Source organism: Anser anser (assembly GCF_964211835.1).
Source record: "Anser anser genome assembly, chromosome: 28".
NCBI lineage: Eukaryota > Metazoa > Chordata > Aves > Anseriformes > Anatidae > Anser > Anser anser.
Window position 1 is genome coordinate 3,726,967 of NC_139749.1, and position 21,170 is coordinate 3,748,136.

At 68.8% G+C, this 21,170-nt stretch overlaps 3 protein-coding genes across 13 annotated transcripts; all 3 read left to right on the forward strand.

The window, feature by feature from the left end:
* Positions 1-332: 332 nt before the first annotated feature.
* Positions 333-4,013, forward strand: TAGLN2 (transgelin 2). Its single transcript, XM_083813250.1, has 5 exons — positions 333-470; positions 2,770-2,966; positions 3,059-3,233; positions 3,323-3,425; positions 3,528-4,013. Exons 2-5 carry the CDS (start codon positions 2,787-2,789, stop codon positions 3,667-3,669), a joined length of 600 nt encoding a protein of 199 aa, XP_083669376.1. The 5' UTR covers positions 333-470; positions 2,770-2,786; the 3' UTR covers positions 3,670-4,013.
* Positions 4,014-4,925: 912 nt separating this feature from the next.
* Positions 4,926-13,348, forward strand: CFAP45 (cilia and flagella associated protein 45). 3 transcript variants are annotated; one of them, XM_083813575.1, is made up of 12 exons: positions 4,926-5,052; positions 5,240-5,308; positions 7,699-7,835; positions 9,509-9,650; positions 10,023-10,193; positions 10,399-10,577; positions 11,254-11,383; positions 11,632-11,778; positions 11,861-11,974; positions 12,183-12,338; positions 12,534-12,758; positions 12,952-13,348. In XM_083813575.1, the coding sequence occupies exons 1-12, from the start codon at positions 5,005-5,007 to the stop codon at positions 13,207-13,209; spliced, it is 1,776 nt and encodes a 591-aa protein (XP_083669701.1). In that variant the 5' UTR covers positions 4,926-5,004; the 3' UTR covers positions 13,210-13,348. The 3 variants fall into 3 exon arrangements, with proteins under 3 accessions (XP_083669701.1, XP_083669703.1, XP_083669702.1); XM_083813577.1 differs by having other exon boundaries at positions 4,927-5,052; positions 12,183-12,376; positions 12,952-13,214; XM_083813576.1 differs by having other exon boundaries at positions 4,947-5,007.
* Positions 13,349-15,613: 2,265 nt separating this feature from the next.
* VSIG8 (V-set and immunoglobulin domain containing 8) lies at positions 15,614-20,971 on the forward strand (the record flags this gene model as incomplete). Of its 9 annotated transcripts, none has more annotated exons than XM_083813585.1 (7): positions 15,614-15,726; positions 16,107-16,282; positions 16,876-17,077; positions 17,174-17,338; positions 18,139-18,261; positions 18,400-18,556; positions 19,070-20,971. In XM_083813585.1, 7 exons carry the CDS (start codon positions 15,678-15,680, stop codon positions 19,239-19,241), a joined length of 1,044 nt encoding a protein of 347 aa, XP_083669711.1. In that variant the 3' UTR covers positions 19,242-20,971. The 9 variants fall into 9 exon arrangements, with proteins under 9 accessions (XP_083669711.1, XP_083669712.1, XP_083669707.1 ...); XM_083813586.1 differs by having other exon boundaries at positions 18,418-18,556; XM_083813581.1 differs by having other exon boundaries at positions 16,876-17,338; positions 18,139-18,556.
* Between the last annotated feature and the right edge of the window lie 199 nt (positions 20,972-21,170).

Here is a 21,170-nt window from a genome sequence, read left to right on the forward strand (position 1 = left end):
GGCCACCACAGCCCCCGTGTCCCCTGCCACCGTAGCTCTCCCGTCCCCTTACCACTGCGGCCACCCTGTCCCCACCACAGCCCCCGTGTCCCCACCGCAGCCACCGTGTCCACGCCGCAGCCCCCATGTCCGCCACCACCGCGACCCCCGTGTCCCTGCCACCGCGGTCCCCCTGTCCCTATTACACCCCCCCCGTCCCCATTACAGCGCCCCCGTCCCCACCACGGCCACCCCGTGGCCACCCCGGTCCCGGTCCCGGTGCCGGTGCCGGTCCCGGTGCCGGTGCCCCCGGGGCGGGGCGGCGCTGCCCGGGGCGCGGTGGCGGCGCTGCCCCGTTCCCGGCCCTGCGGACCCGCCCCGGGAGCGGGCGGTCCCGGGCCGCCCCCGGCCGCGCTGACATCAGCCGTGAAAAGGGCGCGGGCGGCGGCATCCGCCACTGCCGCACCGGGACCGCGGGATCGGCGCCGCAGGTAGGGGCACCGGGCACCGGGCACCGGGCACCGGGCGGCGGGCGGCGCCCGCGGGCACCGGGCGGCAGGTGGGGCCGGGGATAAGAAGAGATGGGGATGGAGACCGCCACCGGGACCGGCACCGGCTCCGTTGCGCTGTCCCAAAATGGCCGGGGCCGCCCCGTCCCGGTGCCCCCGGGGCTGCCCCGCCCCGCCCGCGGTAACGGCTCCGGGCGCCGCGCCCCGGGGGAGCCGCCGGGACTCGCGGCCGCGCCCGGGAAACGGGACCCGGGTGCGGCTTCCGGCCCCGCCGCCCCGGGGGGGTCGGGGGGGGACCGGGGCCGTGCCGGGGCTGTGGCCGCCGAACCGGGGCTGAGCCCCCGTCCCCTCCCCGGTGCTCCCGGTCCCCGCCCCGGTGCCCCCCGCGCTGCGCCCGTGGGGTCCCCCGGGGTGGCCCCGTCCCGCGCCGTGTCCCCTCCCTCCCTGCTGGCCGCGGGGTCCCCGGGGTGGCCGTGTCCCAGCTGAGGGTCCCCTCCCTGCTGGCCGCGGGGGGGGGGTCTCGGGGGACCCCAGGGTGGCCGTGCCCGGGGGCCGGTCCCCTCCCCGCTGCCCTCGGGGGTCCCCAGGGTGGCCGCGTGCTGCCTGGCGGTCCCCTCCCCGTCGGCCCCGAGGGTCCCCTGGAGTCCCCAGGGTGGCCTTGTCCCCGCTGGGCTGGGCAAAGTCCCCTCCGCGCTGGCCCTGGGGGGGGTCTCTGGGGTCACCGGGGCAGCCGCACCCCCCCCGGGACCCCCGCCCTCCTGTGGCCCCTACGGCGGCCGGAGGGTCCCCAGGGTTGCCGCGTCCCAAGGGGCTTTGGGCACGGTCCCCTCCCCGCCACCCCCCGGGGTGCCAAGGGGGTCCCCAAGGCCGGGCGCAGCCCCCGCGGGGTCCCCAGGGCGCCCGCGCCGCAGCTGGGCTGGGTCCGGCCCTCCCTCCCCTCCCGCCTGGGCAAGCCCCAGCTGTGTCGGGAAATCAGCGCTGTCTGCACCAATTTCAGCTCCTCTTTTGTTTCCCAACCCGCTTGGCCCCCGGCCGGGCGCTCCCAGGCCCCGGGGAAGCGACTTTAACCCCCCCGCCGGCGCTGGCTGCGCCCCAGCCCCACGCCCCGACGGCCACGGGGAGCCCGCTTGGCCGCGGGTGGCTCTGGGGCGCCCCGGTGCCTTTGGGGTTCCCTGGTGGCGTCGGGGCGCCCCGGCACTCATCGGTGGTCTCGGGGTGGTCGCGGTGCCGAGGTTTCGCACCGAACCCCGGCTGCTGCCCCGCGTTTTGGGTTGTTTTTTTGATTTTTTTTTTAACTTTTCATCCTGCTGAGCCAGGGCGGTTTCACCCCTTGGGGACGCGAGCGCCGAAGCTGAGGACACGCGTGTGACGGGGTCCGGGCTGGGCCCACCCTGGGAGAGCAGCGGGTGCCCTCGCCCCCAGAGCAGGAGCGGGTGCAGGGGGCGACGCGTGGCCCCGCGTGCCCATCACGTGGGCGGAGGGCGTCGGGAGCACCCCGGGGTGGGGAGCACCCCGACCGCGCGGCGCTGCTCCGCGCGGCGCCTTGCACAACTGCCCCACGTGGGTGGCACCGGGCGCGGAGATGCTGTCACCGGCACCCACCCGTGGGGGACCACCGGGCTCCGGTTGCTCTGCCGGGGTGGGGACGCAGCCCCCGGGGCGGGGGGGGGGGGGTGGCAGGATGAGGCCATCGCCCACGCCCCGTGGAGCCGGAGCCCGAGCCCTGCGGGACGGGAGCTGGGCACGGCGTCAGGCTGAGGCGATGGGCGCCGTTCCCGGGGTGGCGTGGGGCTCCCGGGCCGGTCCCGGATCTGGCACCCGTCCCATACAAACGGGGCAAGCTTCGCAAACAAGCTTCGACCGGCAGCGAGCTCCTGCCAAGTCCACGCCTCGGCGGGGCCAAGCCGCTGGGATGAGGATGCTCAGGCAGCCGGAGGGGCCCTCGGGTGGGCACGGCGCGGCAGCACCACGGGGCTTCCCTTCGGCTGGCGTGGGGGGCACCAGGGGGGACCCCAAGGCGCACGGACCGTGCACCCCAGCCCCAGCAGGGAACCGGGAAGGAAGCGGGGAGGGCAGGGCAGCACCCAGGCAGCGCCTGGCACGGGCGATAAGGCTGCGTGCCGGACATCCAGCGAGCCTGGCCGGGCAGGATGCGGCCCCTGCGGCCAGCTCGGGCGCTGCCACGCCGCTGGGAGGTCCCCGTGTCACCCTGCGTCCCCGAGGGGCTGCAGCGCTGCGGGCACAGGGGGACCGGGGCTGACGGGGTTCCCGGTGTCTGCAGACCCCCCAGCCGTCGGCATGGCGAACCGGGGACCGTCGTACGGGCTGAGCCGGGAGGTGCAGCAGAAAATCGACCGGCAGTACGACCCCGAGCTGGAGCAGGTGCTGGTGCGCTGGATGGTGGGGCAGTGCGGCGGCGACGTCCCGCAGCCCGCGCCCGGCCGCGACGGCTTCCAGCAGTGGCTCAAGGACGGCACCGTGAGTCCCGGGGAGGAGTGACCGGGTACTGGGGGCAGGGGGGGGAGCGGTGTCACCTCCCCTGACCCCCCCCCGCGTGTCCCCGCTGCCAGGTGCTGTGCCGGCTCATCAACAGCCTGTACCCGCGGGGCCAGGGGCCGGTGGCCAAGATCCAGGCGTCCACCATGGCCTTCAAGCAGATGGAGCAGATCTCGCAGTTCCTGCAGGCGGCCGAGCGCTACGGCATCGCCGCCACCGACATCTTCCAGACCGTTGACCTGTGGGAAGGTGAGGGGCCGGGGGGGGGGCAGGGGGCCAGGGGGGACACCCCGCTGTCCCCAAGGGGCCGGTGACAACCTCGCGGTGGCACCCGGCAGGGAAGAACATGGCGTGCGTGCAGAGGACCCTGATGAACCTGGGCAGCCTGGCGGTGGCCAAGGGCGACGGGCTCTTCGTGGGAGACCCCAACTGGTTCCCCAAGTAGGTAGAGGGGTTTGTTGGGGGGGGGCGGGGGGGGTGCGGAGAGGGGGTACTGGGGGGGTTTGGGCACCCAGGGGGCCGTGACACCCGCGGTGCCCGCAGGAAATCCCAGGAGAACCGGCGCGTCTTCTCCGAGGACAAGCTGAAGGAGGGCCAGAACGTCATCGGGCTGCAGATGGGCACCAACCGGGGCGCCTCGCAGGCGGGCATGACGGGCTACGGCATGCCCCGCCAGATCCTCTGAGCCCCCCCCCCCCCCCCCCACCGCATCCCCAGCCCCCCCAGCCCCGCCACCGCTGCCCCCCAAGGGCCTCCCGGCGCCGGGGGGGGTCCCCAACCCGCCTCGCCCCCTCCCCGTGGACCAACCGGCTACTGGGGCCGTGCCCCCCGCCCGGGGCCGCGGCTCGCCCGCCTGCCAGTATTTCCAGGACCAAAGTTTCGGTTTTTTATAATTATTATTTTGCTCCGGGGGGGTAGGGGGGGGGCGGCCGCGCCGGCCCCCTGCCTCCCACCGCTGTGCCTTGGGGGCCGTGCTGGGGAGAGCCCCCCCCCAGCTCGCTCCAATAAATGGCCCCCCTCTTGTTTCCAGCTGGGGTCAGCGTGGTGGGGGCCTGGGGGGGGTCTTTTGGGGTGGGGGGAGGGCGGGGATGGGAGGGGGCACGGGGCCAAGACTGACGGGGAGGGGAGACCCCAGGGGGCTGGAGATGGACCCCGTGTGGGGGGGGGAGACATGGGGGGGGGGCTGGGCTCCCCCTGGTGTGTGCCCCTAGGGGTGGGGGGCAGCAGAGCGGTCCCCAATGTGGGGGGGGTCAGAGGGGACCTTGAGCCGGGGAGGGGGGCACAGCAGAGGGGACCCCAGCCCAGAAAGTAGCAGGGGGGGGACCCTGACCCCAGGGGGTGGTGGAGGGGACCCCAGCCTGGGGGGGGACAGCGGGGGGGGGGCAGCAGAGGGGACCCCAACCCGGGGGGGGGGGGGCAGCAGAGGGGACCCCATCCCAGTGGCCGGCGCCCCCCAGCCTCGCCGCAGCAGCGGGCACGTGGCGGTGCCAACCCACGTGGAGGGGCGGGGCCATGGGCGGGGGGGCGGGGCCTCCGCCCGCCGGAGGGGCGGGGCGGGCGCCGCTGACGTCATCCTGGCGCGGCGGGGCCGCGTGGGCGCGGGGCGGGGGCGCGCGCGGGTGGGCGCGGGGAGGGGGGGGTCGGGGCGCGCGTGGCTGGAGGGGGACGGAGGGGGACGCGCGGGCGTGGGGCACACAGCGTGGGGCACGCGTGGGCAAGGGGACACGCAGGGAGGGGGACACGCGTGGGCAGGGGGACACGCAGCCGGGGGACACAGCTAGGGACGCGTGGGCGCGCAGGGGACACGCGAGCAGGGGACACGCGGGGACACGGCGACCCACGAACGCGCGTGGGTGTGAGTTCCCCCCCCCCCTCCCCGTGACCGTAGAGGCCGCTCCCGCCGCCCAGAGCGGCCCCCCCCGGCTTCGGCCCCGCCCGCGCGGCGTTACCGGGAGAACGCGGGGGGGACGGGGGGGGGGGGCCGTTACCGGGGCGACCGGCGGCCGCCGAGCGGAGCGGGATGGTGAGCGTGGGCAGGGCGCCGGGACCCCCCCGGCAACCCCCCCCGGTAATCCCCCCCCTCCCGGTACCCCCATCCCCGGTACCCCCCCACCCCGGTAACCCCCTCCCGGTAATCCCCCCCCTCCCGGTACCCCCATCCCCGGTACCCCCCCACCCCGGTAACCCCCTCCCGGTACCCCCATCCCCGGTATCCCCCACCCCCCCCCCCGGTAACCCTGCTCCTGGCCCCACAGCCCCGCAGCCGGTACCGGAGGAGGGCCCGGAGCACCGAGGTGGATGAGACGCTGTTCGGGGAGAGCCGGGTAACGGCGGGGGGGGGCACGGCCCCGGGAGGGGGGGGGGAACGGCTTGGGGCTGGGGACACAAAGCCCCTGGGGACACAAACCCTGGTTTGGGGACACAACCCTTAGTTTGGGGACACAGCCCCAGGGCTGGGGACAAAACACTGGGATCACAGCTCCTGGTTTGGGGACGCAACCCTGGGCTGGGGGCACAACTTGGGGCTGGGGGCACAAACCCCGATCTGGGGACACAAAGCCCCTGGGGACACAAATCCTGGGGCTGGGGGCACAAACCCCGATTTGGGGACACAAAGCCCCTGGGGACACAAATCCTGGGGCTGGGGGCACAAACCCCCTGGTTTGGGGACACCACCCCCGGGCTGGGGACACGGCCGAGCAGGGGCCCTTTCCCCACCGTGGAGCAAAACGCCCCCCCAGCTGCACCGGGGGGGGGCGGGGGCGCCTTTCGGGGTGTCCTTCGCCCTCCCCGTTGTTTATCGGCTGGGGTTTATGGCGCCCACGCCTTCTGCCCCGTGCTCCTTCCCGGCCCCGCTCTTATCTCCGGAGCCGAGCGGCGGCGTGCCAAAACCCTGGGGCTTTTCGGAGGAGAGGAAGGAAATGGGCCGTGACGTGGGGGATCTGGCGTGGGGCAGGACGGGAGCACGCTGCCAGCGCCACGGCCCCGGGGTGGCTTTACGGCCCGTTGCCTCCGAGCCTGCGGGGCGGCGATATAAAAATGGGGCGGTGGTATAAAAATGCAAGGCTCACGGCGTGGGTTCCCTGAGCCCAACCCCGGCCTCGCCCGAGGAGTTCTCCCGGCCTCGAGGCCAAAAGGGCCGGCGGCGGTGATTGACGCCGTTATCGTTGTTGGCACGGGCGTTTCGGGGCCGAACCCCGTAATTCAACAGCTCCCCGACAGGAGGCTGATTAATGCCGTTGGGAACCCGAGCGCACGCAGCCGGGGCGCCGCCGGCCCTGGGGCCGGAACGGGGCTGAGCCCACCCAGGTGGTGCCCCCGCTCGACTCGGGGTAATGGGAGCCGTAAAATGGAAATTTTGGTGTTTTACAAACGGCGGCGGCGAGATCCCGGGAACCTGCTCAGCACCCAGAGGGGGTTTGTTGCAGCGGGCTCTCGGGCTTTCAAAGCCCAGGGGGTAAAACCGCAGCACGGAGGCACCCCCGGTCTGTGCGCAGCTCGGGCTCGCTCCTGCGGTTCCTGCAGCCGCTGCGGTGCCGCCGCCCGGGCGAGGATTTGGCCGCGGAGCCTGCGCCCGTGGTTGTGCTCTTGGGAGCGGGTCTGGCTTCAGGACGCTGCACCTTGCACCCATCTCCTCCCCGGGCACATCCCGCTGCGTCGCTCCAGGAGGCATCTCCTGCGCCGAAAATTGGGGTCCAGCCCCCGTGGGGGGGGTTTAAGGTCACGGAGACCCACGCGTGCCGCGGACAGCCGCGTCCCTCCCCAGCCAGAGGTGACGCGTGGGGAGAGGGGCTTCGTGCGCCCGGCTCCGGGGGCGCTTTTACACCCACCCGTGCTCAGGCAAGTGTGGGGCGGGGTCCCCGAGGCACCCCAGAGGTGGGTGACGCTTCACTAGGTGGCACTGTCAGCTCGAGCAAAGGGACCTGTGCCACTCCAGCTGAGCTGGGAGGACTGGTTCGTGGCCAGGGGCCGGCACTGGTTTCGTTCACGCTGCGGAGTCAGACCTTGAGCTGGCCCCTCTGGGACCCTCCTGCGAGTTTGGGTCGGTGTGGGGGCATTTCTGCTCCTCCTGCTCCTGCCATCACCCACAGCGCTTGGCAGGACGGCGGAGCGGGGCCGTGCCCTGAGCTACCTGAACTGCCCGGGAGCAGAGGCTGCTTGGCCAGGAGGAGAGGAGCCTCGGGGGGCTCCCACCCGTGTCCACTGGTCCCTGCCGGGCGGCGCGGAGGGCATCGGGCTCCTGCCAGCGGTGCCCAGCAGCAGGACACGAGGCCCTGGGCAAAACCCAGAGCCCAGGAGGCTCTGCTGGGGCAGCGGGCAGCACTGGGGCCGGTGGGTGATGGAGCCCTGGCACCGGTACCCAGCGGCTGCGGAAGCTCCTCCTGGGCGCTCTCCAAGAGCCATCCAGACGCGGTGCTGGGCAGCGGTGGGGCCAGGTGGCCCCCGCGCTGCCTTCCAACCTCAACCATCCCGCGCGTTTTCACCTCTCCCCATGCCCTCGCTGGGCTCCCAGAGCTGGGGCTGCCGAGGCACAAAAGCCTCTCCCTTGCCCAAACTCTCAGTGCTGGGGCTGGGCTTTGTCAGGGAGCGTCGGGGGCGCTCCCTGACGTGCGTCCCCGCTACCTCCGGGCTGGGACGTGCCCCGGAGCTGGGGACAGAGACGGGCAGGGGCTGGTGGCAGGCAGGCCACAGGGAACGCCGTCCTTCCCCGCAGAGCCTGCGGCAGTCGCGCCCCGGCACCCCCATCGTCATCCTCCGGGATGTGCAGAGCGCCCCGAAAACGGCGTCCGCTGGCGAGCACAAGCCCGAGACCATCCGCCTCATCACCAAGGACTTTGTCCGCGACCTCGTGTAAGTCGGCTGGGTTGCCCCTGGTGAGACACCCGCCCCCTGCACCCACCAAACGCTTCCCCCCGTGCCCAAAATCCCCGTGACGGAGGCGGTGTCACCCACTGGCTGTGCGCGGCACGGAGCCGTGCGTTTCTCCGCAGGGATGTTTTATAAGCGAGGCTGAACTGTAAGAACCCCGGCCTTAATTACTGCACCTTGTTAAAAGCCTGCAGCACACGGACGAGAATAGTGCCATTATCCCAGCCAAATCTAATTTAGCCTAATTTTGACCTTCCGAAATTTTCCCTGCAGTTGGAGCTGGCTCCACGGCTCGCCTTTGCTTCCTGTTTTCAACCACCGCGTAATGCTCTTACACCCTATAAAACGTGACAGCAGCCCCACAGACGGTTTGGGCTTGGGTTTTATGGAGATTGCCATGGTGCAGAGGCACCGGCTTGGGCTTTCGGGGCTGGTGCCCGATTTTACACGCTTGGCTTCTTTTATGGCTGACCTGACGAAGCCGAGGGCCACTTTCCAGATGTGTGGCACGGCCGCAGCTCCAGCCGGAGCTGTAGGAAACTCTTTGTGCCAGTTTAATTCCTGAAAATCAGGCCCTAGACATCTCAGGTCGGTCACCCAAACAGTGAGACAGCTCAAGCGGTGGTCACTGTGTCATTACATTTATTAGGGCCGTTGTGGCCATTACCCATTCTTTCAAGCGTCCTGGAATCCGATGTTGTGATGCAGCTCTCGAGCAATTATTATGCAGGTATCTGTTCATATTCACCTGGGTGGATGAAAGGTGACACATAATAATAATGACTAAATTCTTAGTCCTGAGCATCTTCAAAGTGCTCCCTGCATTTGGTTAATGCACGCTCCCACACCGCACGCGTCACCATGGTACCTGAGTAATGCGCGGCGTAATTAACTCCTTACAACTCGCGTGGAAAGCAGCCCCGTGTTATTATCCACATTTTTACACATGGGGAAATGGGGGCACCCGGAGCTTCGGCGATTTCCTCTAAGCCACAGCGTGAGTCACGGGCAGGGTTCGTGGCTCGCTGCGTGAGGCCGCTCCGCAGCTGGAGGGGCACCTGCCAGCGCTGGGAGGGGACCCGGCTCCGGCGTTTCCTCCTCTCGTGCCGGGCAAATTCCTGGGGCAGAGGAGCCAAGCCCAGGCTCTGCCGAGTGTCACCAAACAGAGCCAAAAGGCAGCTGCTGCTCCCCAAAGCAGAGGCTTCGAGCCAGCGCTTGGGACCAGCGACGGTCAGGGATGAGCAGGACGGCCCACTGGAAAAGGGGGTCGGGGCAGCGGTGACACTTTCCCCAAATGGCAGCCGGTCGGGTTGGCCTGAAATATTTCTGGCGTTGCTTGGTGGGGACTGGCCGGGCATGTGCTGGAGGTTTGGGTGTTTTCCCGGGCGGCCCCTGCCCTGCCGCACATCCTGTTCCCCGCGCACCGCCGCCTGCTGCAGCTTTCACTGCACTTTCTGTTCCTCTCTTTCCCCCCCCTGACCGGGAGAATCGGGTCCACGGGGGAAGCCACAGCTCGAGTGCTTCCTGCATTGCTCTGGGGTGACTCCTGCCCCCACACGGCCCGAGCAGGTCCCACTGCCAGGCCAGGAGGGCACAGAGGGGCTGAAGGATGCTCGGTGCCAGCGACAGCCCTTTTCGGTGCCCTTCTCCACCAGCGTCCCCGTGGAGAACCCAGCAGCATCCCTCATCATCGGCCGGGAGGATTTCCAGCGGCTCACAGAAGCATCCCGAGTCCTGAGCAAGGAGGAGCGCGAGGCCAAGCTGGTGGCCCTCAGAGCGGAGAAGGAAGCCGTCCTCGTAGGCATTTCTCACCTTGCAGGCAGGGCTGCGGGCGGGGAGGGATGCACCCAGCCAGAGCCGCTCAGGGACCACCGCCCTCATCCCTGTGCCACCCGCATGCTGGCGCACGGGGGGGGGCAGCACAGCTGCAAACCTCAGCTCTCCCCGACCCCCCCCAGCCCAGGAGGGGCTGCGTGAGGTCCCCAGCTTTGCCTGGTCCCTGGCTGGGGAAGCAATCCCACCCCGGTCGCATCCCCCAGCTCCCCACACCCTGGAGGCTGCGACGAAGCCTCCGCACTGCATTTCTGCCCCCCCCCGGTGAGATGGGACCGGGGCGTCCCCCTCCAGAGAGGCGTGGGACGCTCTCAGCTCGCCCCTCTGTCCCCGCAGGAGGCGGTGGGCGAGCGCAAGGCAGCGGCGAAGCAGCGGGCCGCGCTGCAGCGGCAGAAGGGCAAGCTGAGCGACCTGGAGGAGGAGGCGAAGGAGCGGGCCCAGCACCTGCTGCAGCGGGCGAGCAGGATGCGCACGGAGCAGGAGGACGAGATCAAGGAGTTCAGCGAGGTGCCCGTCCTCCCCCAGCACCGCTGACGCCCAGCAGGGGAGAGGTGAAGGGGGCGCCCCCAGACCCTCAGCCGCCCCGTGGCCCGGCTGAGGATGAGCCCTGTGCCCTGCTCTGCGTGACGCCGCCTCCTTCCCTCTTCCACCTCCGCGGCCGCCTGTCCGGCTGTCTGTCCGTCCGTCCCAGGCAGACCTGTTGTCCCCGCAGCTGATCCTCGGGGCCAAGTGCCACATGGTGCGCGACGCGCAGATCCTGGAGAAGCAGCTGGTGGCGAAGGAGCTGGAGGAGGAGGAGAAGCGCCTGGCCGAGATGATGGAGGTGGAGAGGCAGAAGGCCAACGAGATGCAGGAGGAGCTGGAGCGCCGGAGGAAGCAGGAGCTGATCAGGCGAGTGGGGAGGTCCCCCCGTCCTGCTGCCCTCGTGCAGGCGCCGGGAGCTCCTCACCTGGAGTAATGCATCCAGTTCTGGGCTCCCCGGCACAAAAAGGACAGGGGTCTCCTGGAAGGAGGCCAGTGGAGGGCCACAAAGATGATACGGGGCCTGGAGCATCTCCCCTAGGAGGAGAGGCTGAGAGACCTGGCTCTGTTCAGCCTGGAGAAGACTGAGAGAAATTATTTGATTAATGTGTATAAATACCGGAGGTGTGGGAGGCAGAGGGGTTTGGCCAACCTCTTCTCAGTGCTCTGTGGGGACGGGACAAGGGGCGATGGCCACAAAATGGAGCCCTGGAAGTTCCGCACCAACTTCTTCCCGGTGAGGGTGACGGAGCCCTGGGACAGGCTGCCCGGGGAGGTTGTGGGGGCTCCTTCTCTGGAGATATTCAAGGCCCGTCTGGACGCCTGCCTGGGCAACCTGCTGTAGGGAACTGCTTTGGCAGGGGGGTTGGACCCGATGGTGTCTCAAGGTCCCTTCCAACCCCTACAACTCGGTGTTTCTGTGCTAACCGCCAGCCCCACACCGCGGCTCAGCACCCCCAGGCTCCCCGCGCGCCGTCCTCGCCGGTGCCTCTGCTCCAGGGCGTGGGGCTGAGCCGGGGGGACCCCCGGGTGCCTCTCCTTGCAGGGGGAGGCAGGAGCTGGTGAAGCAGATGCAGAAGAACGCGGAGGAGCGGGCGCTGCGAGCCGAGCAGCGGGACCAGGAGACGCGGGAGATGCTGCAGCACCTGGAGCAGCTGAAGCTGGAGGACCTGAAGGTGCGGCGGGCAGAACGCTGCTGGGGGGCACGGGGGGGGCTGGAGGGAGATCTCTCACCTCGTTGGAAGGGTGTCGATACCGGGTGGGTCAGACCCGGGGTGGGGAGACAACAGGCGGCAGAATTAAGGCCCTGGTCTCTTGGGGAGGCTGAAACATCCTCAGAAGTGACCCCGAGCCACCGAGCCCTCCTTCCCCTGAGGGGAGGCTCTTGTCCCACCACCCTTCAGCCCCTCGGCCCCGTTTGCAGGACTTGGAGCGGAGACAGGAGCAACAGAGGAAAATCCAGGCGGAGATTAAACGCATCAACGACGAGAACCGGAGGTGCAAGGAGGAGCAGCTGCGGCAGGAGAGGATGGCAGACGAGAAGATACTCGAGTACCAGAGGCAGAAAATGGTAGTGGGACGGAGCGCGGCGGCACGGGCGCGGGCTCGGCAGGGGCACCGCAGGAGCTGCCCCCTACTTGTGTCCCATGTAGGAGCGGGAGGCCGAGTTTGAAGCTGAGCAGGAGAGGATCCGTCGGGAGAAGGAGAAGGAGATGGCACGCTTGAGGGCCATGCAAGAGAGGGCCCTGGACCACCAGGCAGAGCGGGTGAGCCGCCGCGGGGGGTGCCGCCACGCTGCCTCCCTTCCTCAGCACCACCGCAGCGAGGTGGGCGCTGGAGGTGGGGGATCTGCAGGGCCGCCGCCGCTCCTGGAGCAAGGAGCAGGGCTCTGCAGCGCGGGGCAAGCGGCAGAACCACGGCCGAGTCCTCCCAAGCCTCTGCGGTCCCCCGCTGTCACCGCCGTCCCCTGGGCAGGACGCGCTGAGGGCCAAGCGCAGCCAGGAGGCCGCCGAGCGGGAGTGGCGGCGCAAGGAGAAGGAGGCGGCGCGGCGGAAGGCCGAGCTGGAGGAGCAGCTGAAGCGGAGCCGCCTGGAGCAGATCGCCGCGCGGGAGCACCGCATGGCCGTGCAGGTGCAGCAGGACCGCGACGAGTTCGAGCGGATCCTCAGGTGGTGACGGCAGGCGGTGGCAGGGGACGAGGGGCGGGCGGCGCGGTGGCACGGGGACGGCGGTGAGGGCTCCCGGTGACAAAAAGCCCGTGGCTCGCGCCGGCTGAGCCCACGCGGGTGATCAGAGCACGCAAGGAAGGGGGCTTTTCACCCACAGGGCCCAGCAGGAGCAAATGGAGAAGGAGAAGGCGGAGGCAGAGCGGAGGGCGGCCCTGCAGCGCGCCCACGCCGGCGACGTCCGGCGCCAGATGCAGGAGTGGCGGCAGCGGCGGGTGCGGGAGCGGGCGGCCACCTTCGAGGAGTGCCAGCGGCTGCAGGAGGAGGCCCGGCGGCGCAGCCAGCGCATCACCCAGCTCAAGGAGAAGAAGCTGCAGGAGCTCAGGTGCTGCTCCATCAGCGCCTGCTTACTCCCCACTTCCCTACATGTCCCCAAGTCCCGTCCCGACTTCCCACCGTGTCCCGACCCCCTGAGCCACCACCCCGCAGGTTCCTCTCCATCCCCTTCAGACGGGCCCTGCTCCAAGGCCGTGGTCCTGGCGTGGCACGGGGTGCCTGAGGATTTCTTTCCTCCGCAGAGCCGCCGGCATCCCCGAGAAGTACTGCGCCCAGGTGGAGCGGCGGGCCTTGAACAGGGCAGGCGCAGCGCCCGGGCAGGCTCAGCCCCACGAGGAGCACCCACAGGGTGCTGCTCCGCCGGCAGCCGGGGAGTTGGGGTTTGCTTAGGCAGAGGTTTCTACAAAAAGGTGTTTATGGAGCAGCCAGCGTCGTCCGTCCTTCTCTTGCTTCGCACGTGCACGCCAGGGGCTGGGGTGGTTCAAATGCCCCTTGTCTGATCTGACCCCCCACCACCAGGATAGAGATCGCCCCTTGCCCATCTCCCCACCCCTGCTGGGGGATGCTGGAGTTTGGCCCATGTCCGTGGAGGGGACAGGAGCGTCCCCAGCCCCTGGGCTCTTCCTGGGGGGCTCAGGTGGGTCCCCGTTGGCCATGCACCTGCTTCTCCGCACACAGCCCAGCCCTGGCTGCCCGTGGGTGCGGGGCCGTCACGGTCACCGCTGCTGCATCCGCCCTGGAAGTGCCACTGCCTCACCGAGGTGTCACCGCGAGGCCCTGTGGCAGTGGCCTTCTGCAGGGACAAAGCAAGGAGACCGGAGCATGATGCAAACATTTAAAAAAAAATAACAAAAACATTTGGACAGGGACTGGCAGCTTCAGAGGGCTGGGATCCCATAGGAGTGGCTCTGATTAATTGTCCGAGCAGCTGAAAAAAATAAGGAGAGCTGGCACAGGCGAGACTGCCCAGGGCAGGGAGATGGCACGGGACACCAGTGCCATCCCTTTCCAGCACCTGGGATGGGTAAAGAGGGAGCAGGAAAGGGCCGTGGCCTCTTGTTCTCCCTTCCCCGTCTCCTGCAGCAGCCGTGTCCCCGGATAGGGACAGAGCCGGGCCCCACGGGGCTGTGAGACCCTTTGGGGACAGCAGGGCAGCCCCGAGACCCAGCTACCGAGCTCCACGTTTCCACGGGGCTTTGGCACAGAGAGGACCCGCGGTGCTCAGCGCCAGGCTCGCCTGCCCACGCCGCCATCCCCGGTGGCCACCTTTGGCCGTGTCACTCCCGGTCACTGCCTCGGCCAAGGAGTCACGGCCTTGTTCTAGGCCAGGCTCAGCCCCAAGGGTTTCCAAGCCACCACGCCGAGGGGACCGTGACCACCGGCAGGGGCCAGCCGGGGTGGAGCAGTCTCCCCACCCTTCCTGCGCGAGCGGGGCTCCGAGGAATGCGGGAGTCACCGGCTGGGGAGCCAGCGCCGCGCCGGCACCGAGCCCCGAGCCGGGTGAGCCACGGCCCCGTCACGGCGGGGACGGCCCCGGCAGCGGGGTGGGGGGGGAGGACCCAGCCCCTCGTCCCCTCGGTGTCGCCCCGGGGCTTGGCCGCGGCCCCCAAATCACAGACGCGGCACAGCACGTGCCCGCAATTCCCGGCGCGAGGCGGGCAAGGGTTAACTGGCAGCGGGGAGCCGGGTTTGGGGACAGTAAATGGAGCAGCTCATGGCCTCGGGGAGCGTTTGGGACCGGCTGGGAGGTGCTGCCTGGCCGGCTCGGGCAGTGGCGGGCTGGAAAGCACCGGCAGAGGCCGAGCTGTGCCGCGGGGCAGCGCTGGGCACTGGCCGGAGCAGCCCCACGAGGGGACGGGGACATGGGTGCAGAGTGGTCCCGGCTGGGGGCTCCCAAGGGGCTGAGCAGCCCCCGAGGGGCTTCTGCCACCTCTGGAGCATCCCTGACCCCAGGTCCTGCGCCCACCGCAGAGCAGCCTGGTCCCTCCGTCTGTCGCCTGCTCAAGAGCATCCCTGACCCCAGCTCCTGTGGTCCGCTGCCGAGCATCCCTGTCCCCAATCCTCCATCCCCACTGCAGAGCGTCCCTGTCCCCAAGTCCCCTGTCCTCCTGCAGCACATCCTTGTCCCCAGCTCCTGTCCTGGGACCCCAGCAGCCTTCGTCCCCTCTCTTCCTCCCCTCCAGCTCCTCAAGTCGCCCCGCGCGGTGCTGCACGTCCCCTGCACAGAGCATGGCCGGGCTGTGCTGCCCCCACGATGTCCCCATGTCCCCATGCAGTGAGCTGTGCCCTGGGACACCGCATCCCACCAGTGCCACCAGCACCGGCGGGGGTCTCGGTGGCCACCATGGTGCCCGCGGCATCCCCGTGCCCGCTCACCGAGGGGGCAGGACTGGAGGAGGGATCAGCGGGAGCTTAAGCCCATGGTCAAACCACACCTTTAAGCTCCTGCAATTGCCCCGAGTCCTGCTCTAGCACCAAAAGCCTTTTGGGACCTGCGTGGGGCCAAGGCGGCATCGCCATGGAGTCACGGTGTTCGGCCGCGCTCGGGATGCTCCAGACGGGTCCCGGGTGGATTTTTCCCACCGGCCACGCTCATCCCAGAGCTGCCCACCCCAGGGTTCAGGCCACCGTGGGTCTGCAGCCCCCAATCCCTGCCCGACTCCTCCAGATGGGTGCCCTGGAGCATCCTGGTGCCCCCCAGCCCCCCAGCGCTGCAGCCCCCAGCCCGGCTCTGGCTGGATGGGAGCCCATAGCATGGCAGCGCTTAATTACCAGGTAGGGAGTGGAGCAGGGCGGCATCGCTCACGCACAGCTTGGAGCCACTCAGTCATCCCAAAGGCATCCGCCCCACAGGGAGGAGCGCCCCGGCCCAGCATGTAAAAGCGGCCCCGCACGGCCGGGCTGCTTCGTCGCCTCGGAGCCTCCTCTGCTCCCTCTCCTCCTCACCGCCCGGCACGGCTGCAGCGTCATGGCAGGGCACGGCGCCGGCCTGCTCCTGCTCCTGGGTCTCATGCCAGGTAGGCGCCGCCAGTCCCTGCGCTCCTGCGGAGATGCCACCGAGGATGGAGCGGAGGCTGCCCGGCCACGGGGCACCCAAGGGTGCCAGGGCGGGTGCACCCTGCGGGCAGCAGAGCGCCAGCATCTGGAGATCGGCCACGCTGTGCCCAAAGGCAGGCGGGTGGCGCGGAGCCCACCGTGGCCCTCTGTCCCCAAAGGCTGCCAGCACCCATGGGTGCTCAGTCCCACCGGGACACCCAGCCCCCGTGGGTGCTAAACGCCAGCAGACGTGCCCCAGTGGGTCGGGTGCTGCAGGGGCGCGGGTCGGGGTGCCGTGGGGTGCAGGAGCGCGGTGCCCAGGCGCTGCCCACCCGGTGCCACGGTGCCTTTCTCTCCGCAGCTCTCCTCCTGGCCGTAAGGATCAACAGCAAGGGCCGGGAGGTGCTGTACCTGGCCAAGGGTGACTCGGTGAAGCTGGGCTGCCCCTACGTCCTCGAGCCTGAAGACAACGGTCCCCAGGGCGTGGGGATCGAGTGGATCCAGATCACGCCCGAGCGGACCGGTCCAGAGAATGTGGTGAGTGACACCCCCCCACCCCGGCCACGGAGGGCTCCAGCTCCGAGTGGGGCTGTTCTGCAGCTGCCCCCATCCCACGGGGAGGTGGAGGGCAGGAGAAATGGGGCAGGAGGGGTGGAGTAGGGATGGGGCAGGAGGGATGGGGCAGGAGGGATGGAGGAGGGATGGGGCAGGAGGGGTGGAGGAGGGATGGAGCTGGATGGATGGGGCAGGAGGGATGGGGCAGGAGGGATGGACAAGGAGAGATGGGGTAGGAAAGGTGGAAAAAGGTGGAGGGATGGAGCAGGCATTCAGGAAGAAGCAGGACATTCAGGGACAAGCAAGACAGGCAGGGACAAGCAGGACATTCGGGGACAAGCAGGGCAGGCAGGGCAGGCAGGGTCTGGCAGAGCAGGGGAGGACCAGGCAGGACGGGCAGGGCTGGGTAGGCTCTGGCAGGACCAGGCAGGACCTGGCACGGATGCAGCAGCATCGTGCGAGGAGCAGGCAGGGCAGGGAAGGAGCAGGCAGCACCGTTCCCTCCCCGCTCCCCCCCGCCCGGGGGTCCCCCTGCCCGTCCTCACCGCTCTGTGCACCCCCCCTCCTCCCCCCAGTTCCTGTCCTACCACGACCACCACGTCAACTACGGCAGCGGCTCGGGGCTGCAGGACAGGGTGGCCTTCGTGCAGAACGACCCGGGGCAGCACGACGCCTCCATCCGCCTGGCCGACCTGCAGGTCTCCGACACCGGCACCTACCAGTGCCGGGTGAAGAAAAACACCGTGGCGGTGCACGAGGTCATCGTCACCGTGCAAGGTGAGCCCCCCGGGCCCCTCCCCGACGGTGGCGGCCACGGTGGTCCCCCCGGTGCTCCCGGTGCTCCCGGCGGTGACGGTGTCCCTTGCCCCGCAGAGAAGCCGGCCACCCCGCAGTGTTGGACCGAGGGGGAGCTGATCGAGGGGAGCAGCATCCTGCTGCGGTGCTACAGCCGAGGGGGGGCCTCACCGCTCGCCTACCAGTGGGCCAAGCTGGCCGACGGCTACGGCGGGGGCCGCCTGCCCCACGGGACCATCCAAGGTGGGTGCTGGGGGCTCTGAGTTTTGGGGGGGGGGTCCTGGGTGGGTGGGGGGTGTGTGTCTGGCTGGGGGTCTGTGTCCTTGGGTGCTCATGGCTGTGTCTGTGTGTTCCCGCGTCTGTGTGTTCCCGTGTCCATGTCCATCCGTGTGCGTGTGCATCCTTTTCCCTGCTCACCTGTGCCCACGTGCGTGTGCATCCATGGCCGCGTGCACACCTGACCACGGATGCCGGGGTTCATGCATTCCCGTGTCCGTGCGCACGCACGTCCATGGGTGTCCACGCACAGGCACGTATGTGATGCCTGGGTGCCTTTGTGCACGGGTGTCGTGTCCATGCGCACCCATGTTCACCCACATCCGTGTGCTCCCACATCCGTGTGTTCCCACGTCTGCGTGTTCCCACGTCTGCGTGCCCATGTCCCCATGGATCCGTGTCCCTGTGTGCCTGTGTCCTCGGGTGCCCGTGTCCACGTGCAGCCGTGTCCCTGTGCTCCCCTGTCCCCGTGTGTCTGTGTGCACCCTGCCCGTATCTGTCTGCAGCTGTGTGCATGTCCACGTGCACACGTGCCTGCATGTTCCCGTGTCTGTGTGCACCCATGTCTGTGTGTGTCCCTGTGCACCCATGTCCCTGGGCACCCGTGTACCGGTGTCCCTGGGCATCTGTGTCCCTGGGAACCCATGTCCCTGTGTACCTGTGTCCGTGTTTACTCGTGTCCCTGTGTCCCCGTGTCCGTGTGTACCCATGTCCGTGTGTACTCATGTCCCCGTGTCCCCGCGCTGAGGGTGCCGTCTCTCCCGCAGGACGTGCTCCTGGCGACCTTCTGATCCATAGCCTGTCCGAGGTGCACGCTGGCGTCTACCAGTGCCGCGTCACCAACCGTGTGGGCTATGCCGTGTGCCAGATCAACCTCGGCCTCTCACCAAGTAAGTGGCACCACGGGGTGGAGAGGGGGGACGACACAGACGCACGGGCAGGAGGCTGCCGGGGGCTGGCTCCGTGCGCCGGGTGCCACCGCGGTGCGGTGATGTGGGGACAGCCGGCGGGGAGGCCGGCGGTGACAGGCTGTGCTCCCGCGGCAGGAGGCGGAAGACAGGCGGGCATCATCGTGGGCTCCATCCTGGGCTCCCTCCTGCTCCTCAGCCTGCTGGGGCTCCTCATCTGGGCCCTCATCTGCCGCTACCGCCGCAAGGAGTGCCAGCGGACCTGCAGCGACTGCAGGTGAGGGACGTGGGGACGTGGGGACGGGGTGGGCGCCAGCAGGGCCAGCAGGGTCCAATGGGTGCCGCTGGGCACTGCTGGGGACTGCTGGGACCCATGGGTGCAGCTGGGGACCCATGGGCATCGCTGAGTGCAGCAGGGGACCCATGGGCATTGCTGGTGCCACCAGGCACCGACGGCCACCACGGGTCACCTATGGGTGCCACCTGACACAGGTGGGGACTGAGGGGCACTAGTGGGTGCCAGCAGGCTCCGATGGGTGCCAGTGGGCACCGATGAGCACCGAAGGGTGCTTTTGGGTGCCACAGGTGGCACTGATGGCAGCCAGCAGCGTGCTGGGGTGGGCGCTGCTGAGCATCGGTGGGCACCGTGAGGTGCCGCTGGCCCTGACGAGCAGCAGTGTGGGTGCTGATGGGTGCCAGCGGGCGCTGCTGGGAACCTGCGGGCACCTTTGGGTGCTGATGGGTGCCTGGCGGGGGGGGGTGGGCGGCTCCCCTCTGCCACCATCCGCAGGAGCAGCACGGGCGGCACCATGACCCGCGCCTGCAACGTGTGCGCCCACCACAGCTACTCGCCCCACGGCATCAGCTACATGCAGTGCCAGCACGGCGACGGCGACGAGCGGGCGGCTGCCCTCATGTGCAACGACGGCATCCGGCACCAGGTCACCTGCCCGGCTCTGTAACCACCCCCCCCCACGCCGGCCCCACGCGCCCCCGATTCGGCTCAATGTGTGTGTACGGGGGGGGGAGCCCCCACCAGCCCCGGCGCGGGGCTGCACTGCCGGAGCTCGCCGCGAAAATCGAAGTGGGGACCTCGGCTCCCGCCCCCCCACGTCCCGAAACAGCCACGACCTCCGAGCAAAAGTCGCCGTTTGGGTTCATCGTTCTCCTTTTGGGGTTGAATATTTTTTTTTTGTTTTATTTCGTTTTTTGGCCATTTTTTTTTTTTTTTGTATCTCCCCCGCCCCCCGCCCCAGCCCCAGCCCCAGCGATATTTATTTTGTGCCTGCTCGGTGCGGGGCAGCCACGCGCCAACCCCCCCCTCCCCCAGAATTGCCTCTGGCCCGGCGCCGCGGGCGCCCCAGGATTGGCTTCAGCAATTTTGCCTTTATTCGAGACGAGACGCCAATGTTGGCACCAGGATTCGAAGTTTGGGGAAACGAACCAAAAAAAAAAAAGAAAGAAAAGAAAAGAAAGAAAGAAAAAAAAAGGAAAAAAAAAAAAAAGAAAAAAGGAATCGAGAAAAGAAATAAACCAAAGTGAACCAAGTGCGGCCCCGTCGCGTTTTCCCAGGGGGGTTATGGGGTGGTGTTGATTTTCAGGCATGGGACCGGTGACACGAGCTCGTTATGGGATGGGAGGTTGAAAGCTGCCATTGTTGGTGCCAGGGGACCTGCACGGTGGTGGCAGCGCCCATCCCAGTGTCCCGGTGTGGCTGCTGCTGATGCAACCCCACAGCACCCATGGGTGCTCTCTGGGGTGCCCCACGCCGGGGCGGGGAGGGGCAGGGGCCAGTGACAGCTCAGGGACGGCTTCGGACAGGGAGTGGGGTGGCCTCAGAGGGCCTGCAGCCAGGATGCCCTAACCCTAAACCCCGCAATCCTCACCTTAAACCCCAGCCTGACCCTAAGGCTGCCCCCCCCCGTGTAACAATAACCCCTAACCCTAACCCTGACCCTAACCCTAACCCTGAATCGAGCCCTAACCCTAAATCTAACCTTAACCCTGAATCTAACCCCAATCCTGACTCTAACCCTAATCCTGTCCCCAGGATTGGGGATGGGACAGGCCGGGACAGGACAGGACAGGACGGGATGGGACGGGACGGGACGGGACGGGACGGGATGGGATGGGACAGGACAGGCCGGGACAGGACAGGACCGGAGGGGACAGACGGGATGGGACGGGACGGGCAGGTCAGACCGGCCCCACCGCGGTGTCATGGGGCAGGGGCAGAAAGTCCGGTCCTGGACAAAGGCCGGGGCAGGCGGAGGTGGCCATAAAAGCGCGGCAGAACAAAGGCGGCCGCGGCTGCTTCGTGGCCGGGCTCCCTGCAGCGGTGGCCCCACTCCAGAGGCCGCCTGGGTCCTTGCATCGCCCTCGCCTGCCGCCAGCGTGCCAAAGACAGCCGGGTGGGCGCTGTGCCCAGCTCGGTGCCCGGCTCCAAGCCCCTGAGGCGCAGCCGGGCCTTGGGGGTCCCAGGGATGGGGGGGGGACAGCCCTGGCTGGGGACTGTGGGCTTCACCTGGCACTGTGGTGCAGCATGGCACGGCATGGTATGACACGGCATGGCATGGCACAGAACCAAATGGCACAGCATGGTACAGCATGGCACGGCACGGCATGGCACAGCATGGTACAGAACCAAATGGCATGGCATGGCATGGTACAGCACCAAATGGCACGGCATGGCATGGCATGGTACAGCACCAAATGGCACGGCATGGCACAGCACCAAATGGCATGGCATGGCATAGCATGGCACAGCACCAAATGGCATGGCATGGCATGGTACAGCACCAAATGGCACGGCATGGCATGGCACGGCATGGCACAGCACCAAATGGCATGGCATGGCACAGCATGGTACAGCACCAAATGGCACGGCATGG

Excerpts from the sequence above, each read along its gene's own strand:
- TAGLN2 (XM_083813250.1), top strand. The coding sequence starts at position 2,787 with ATGGCGAACCGGGGACCGTCGTACGGGCTGAGCCGGGAGGTGCAGCAG. Across the intron at positions 2,967-3,058 it reads AGTGGCTCAAGGACGGCACC|GTGCTGTGCCGGCTCATCAA; the intron begins GTGAGTCCCGGG and ends CCCCGCTGCCAG. Across the intron at positions 3,426-3,527 it reads GACCCCAACTGGTTCCCCAA|GAAATCCCAGGAGAACCGGC; the intron begins GTAGGTAGAGGG and ends CGGTGCCCGCAG.
- CFAP45 (XM_083813575.1), top strand. The coding sequence starts at position 5,005 with ATGGTGAGCGTGGGCAGGGCGCCGGGACCCCCCCGGCAACCCCCCCCG. Across the intron at positions 10,578-11,253 it reads AGGAAGCAGGAGCTGATCAG|GGGGAGGCAGGAGCTGGTGA; the intron begins GCGAGTGGGGAG and ends CTCTCCTTGCAG. Across the intron at positions 11,975-12,182 it reads TGGACCACCAGGCAGAGCGG|GACGCGCTGAGGGCCAAGCG; the intron begins GTGAGCCGCCGC and ends TCCCCTGGGCAG.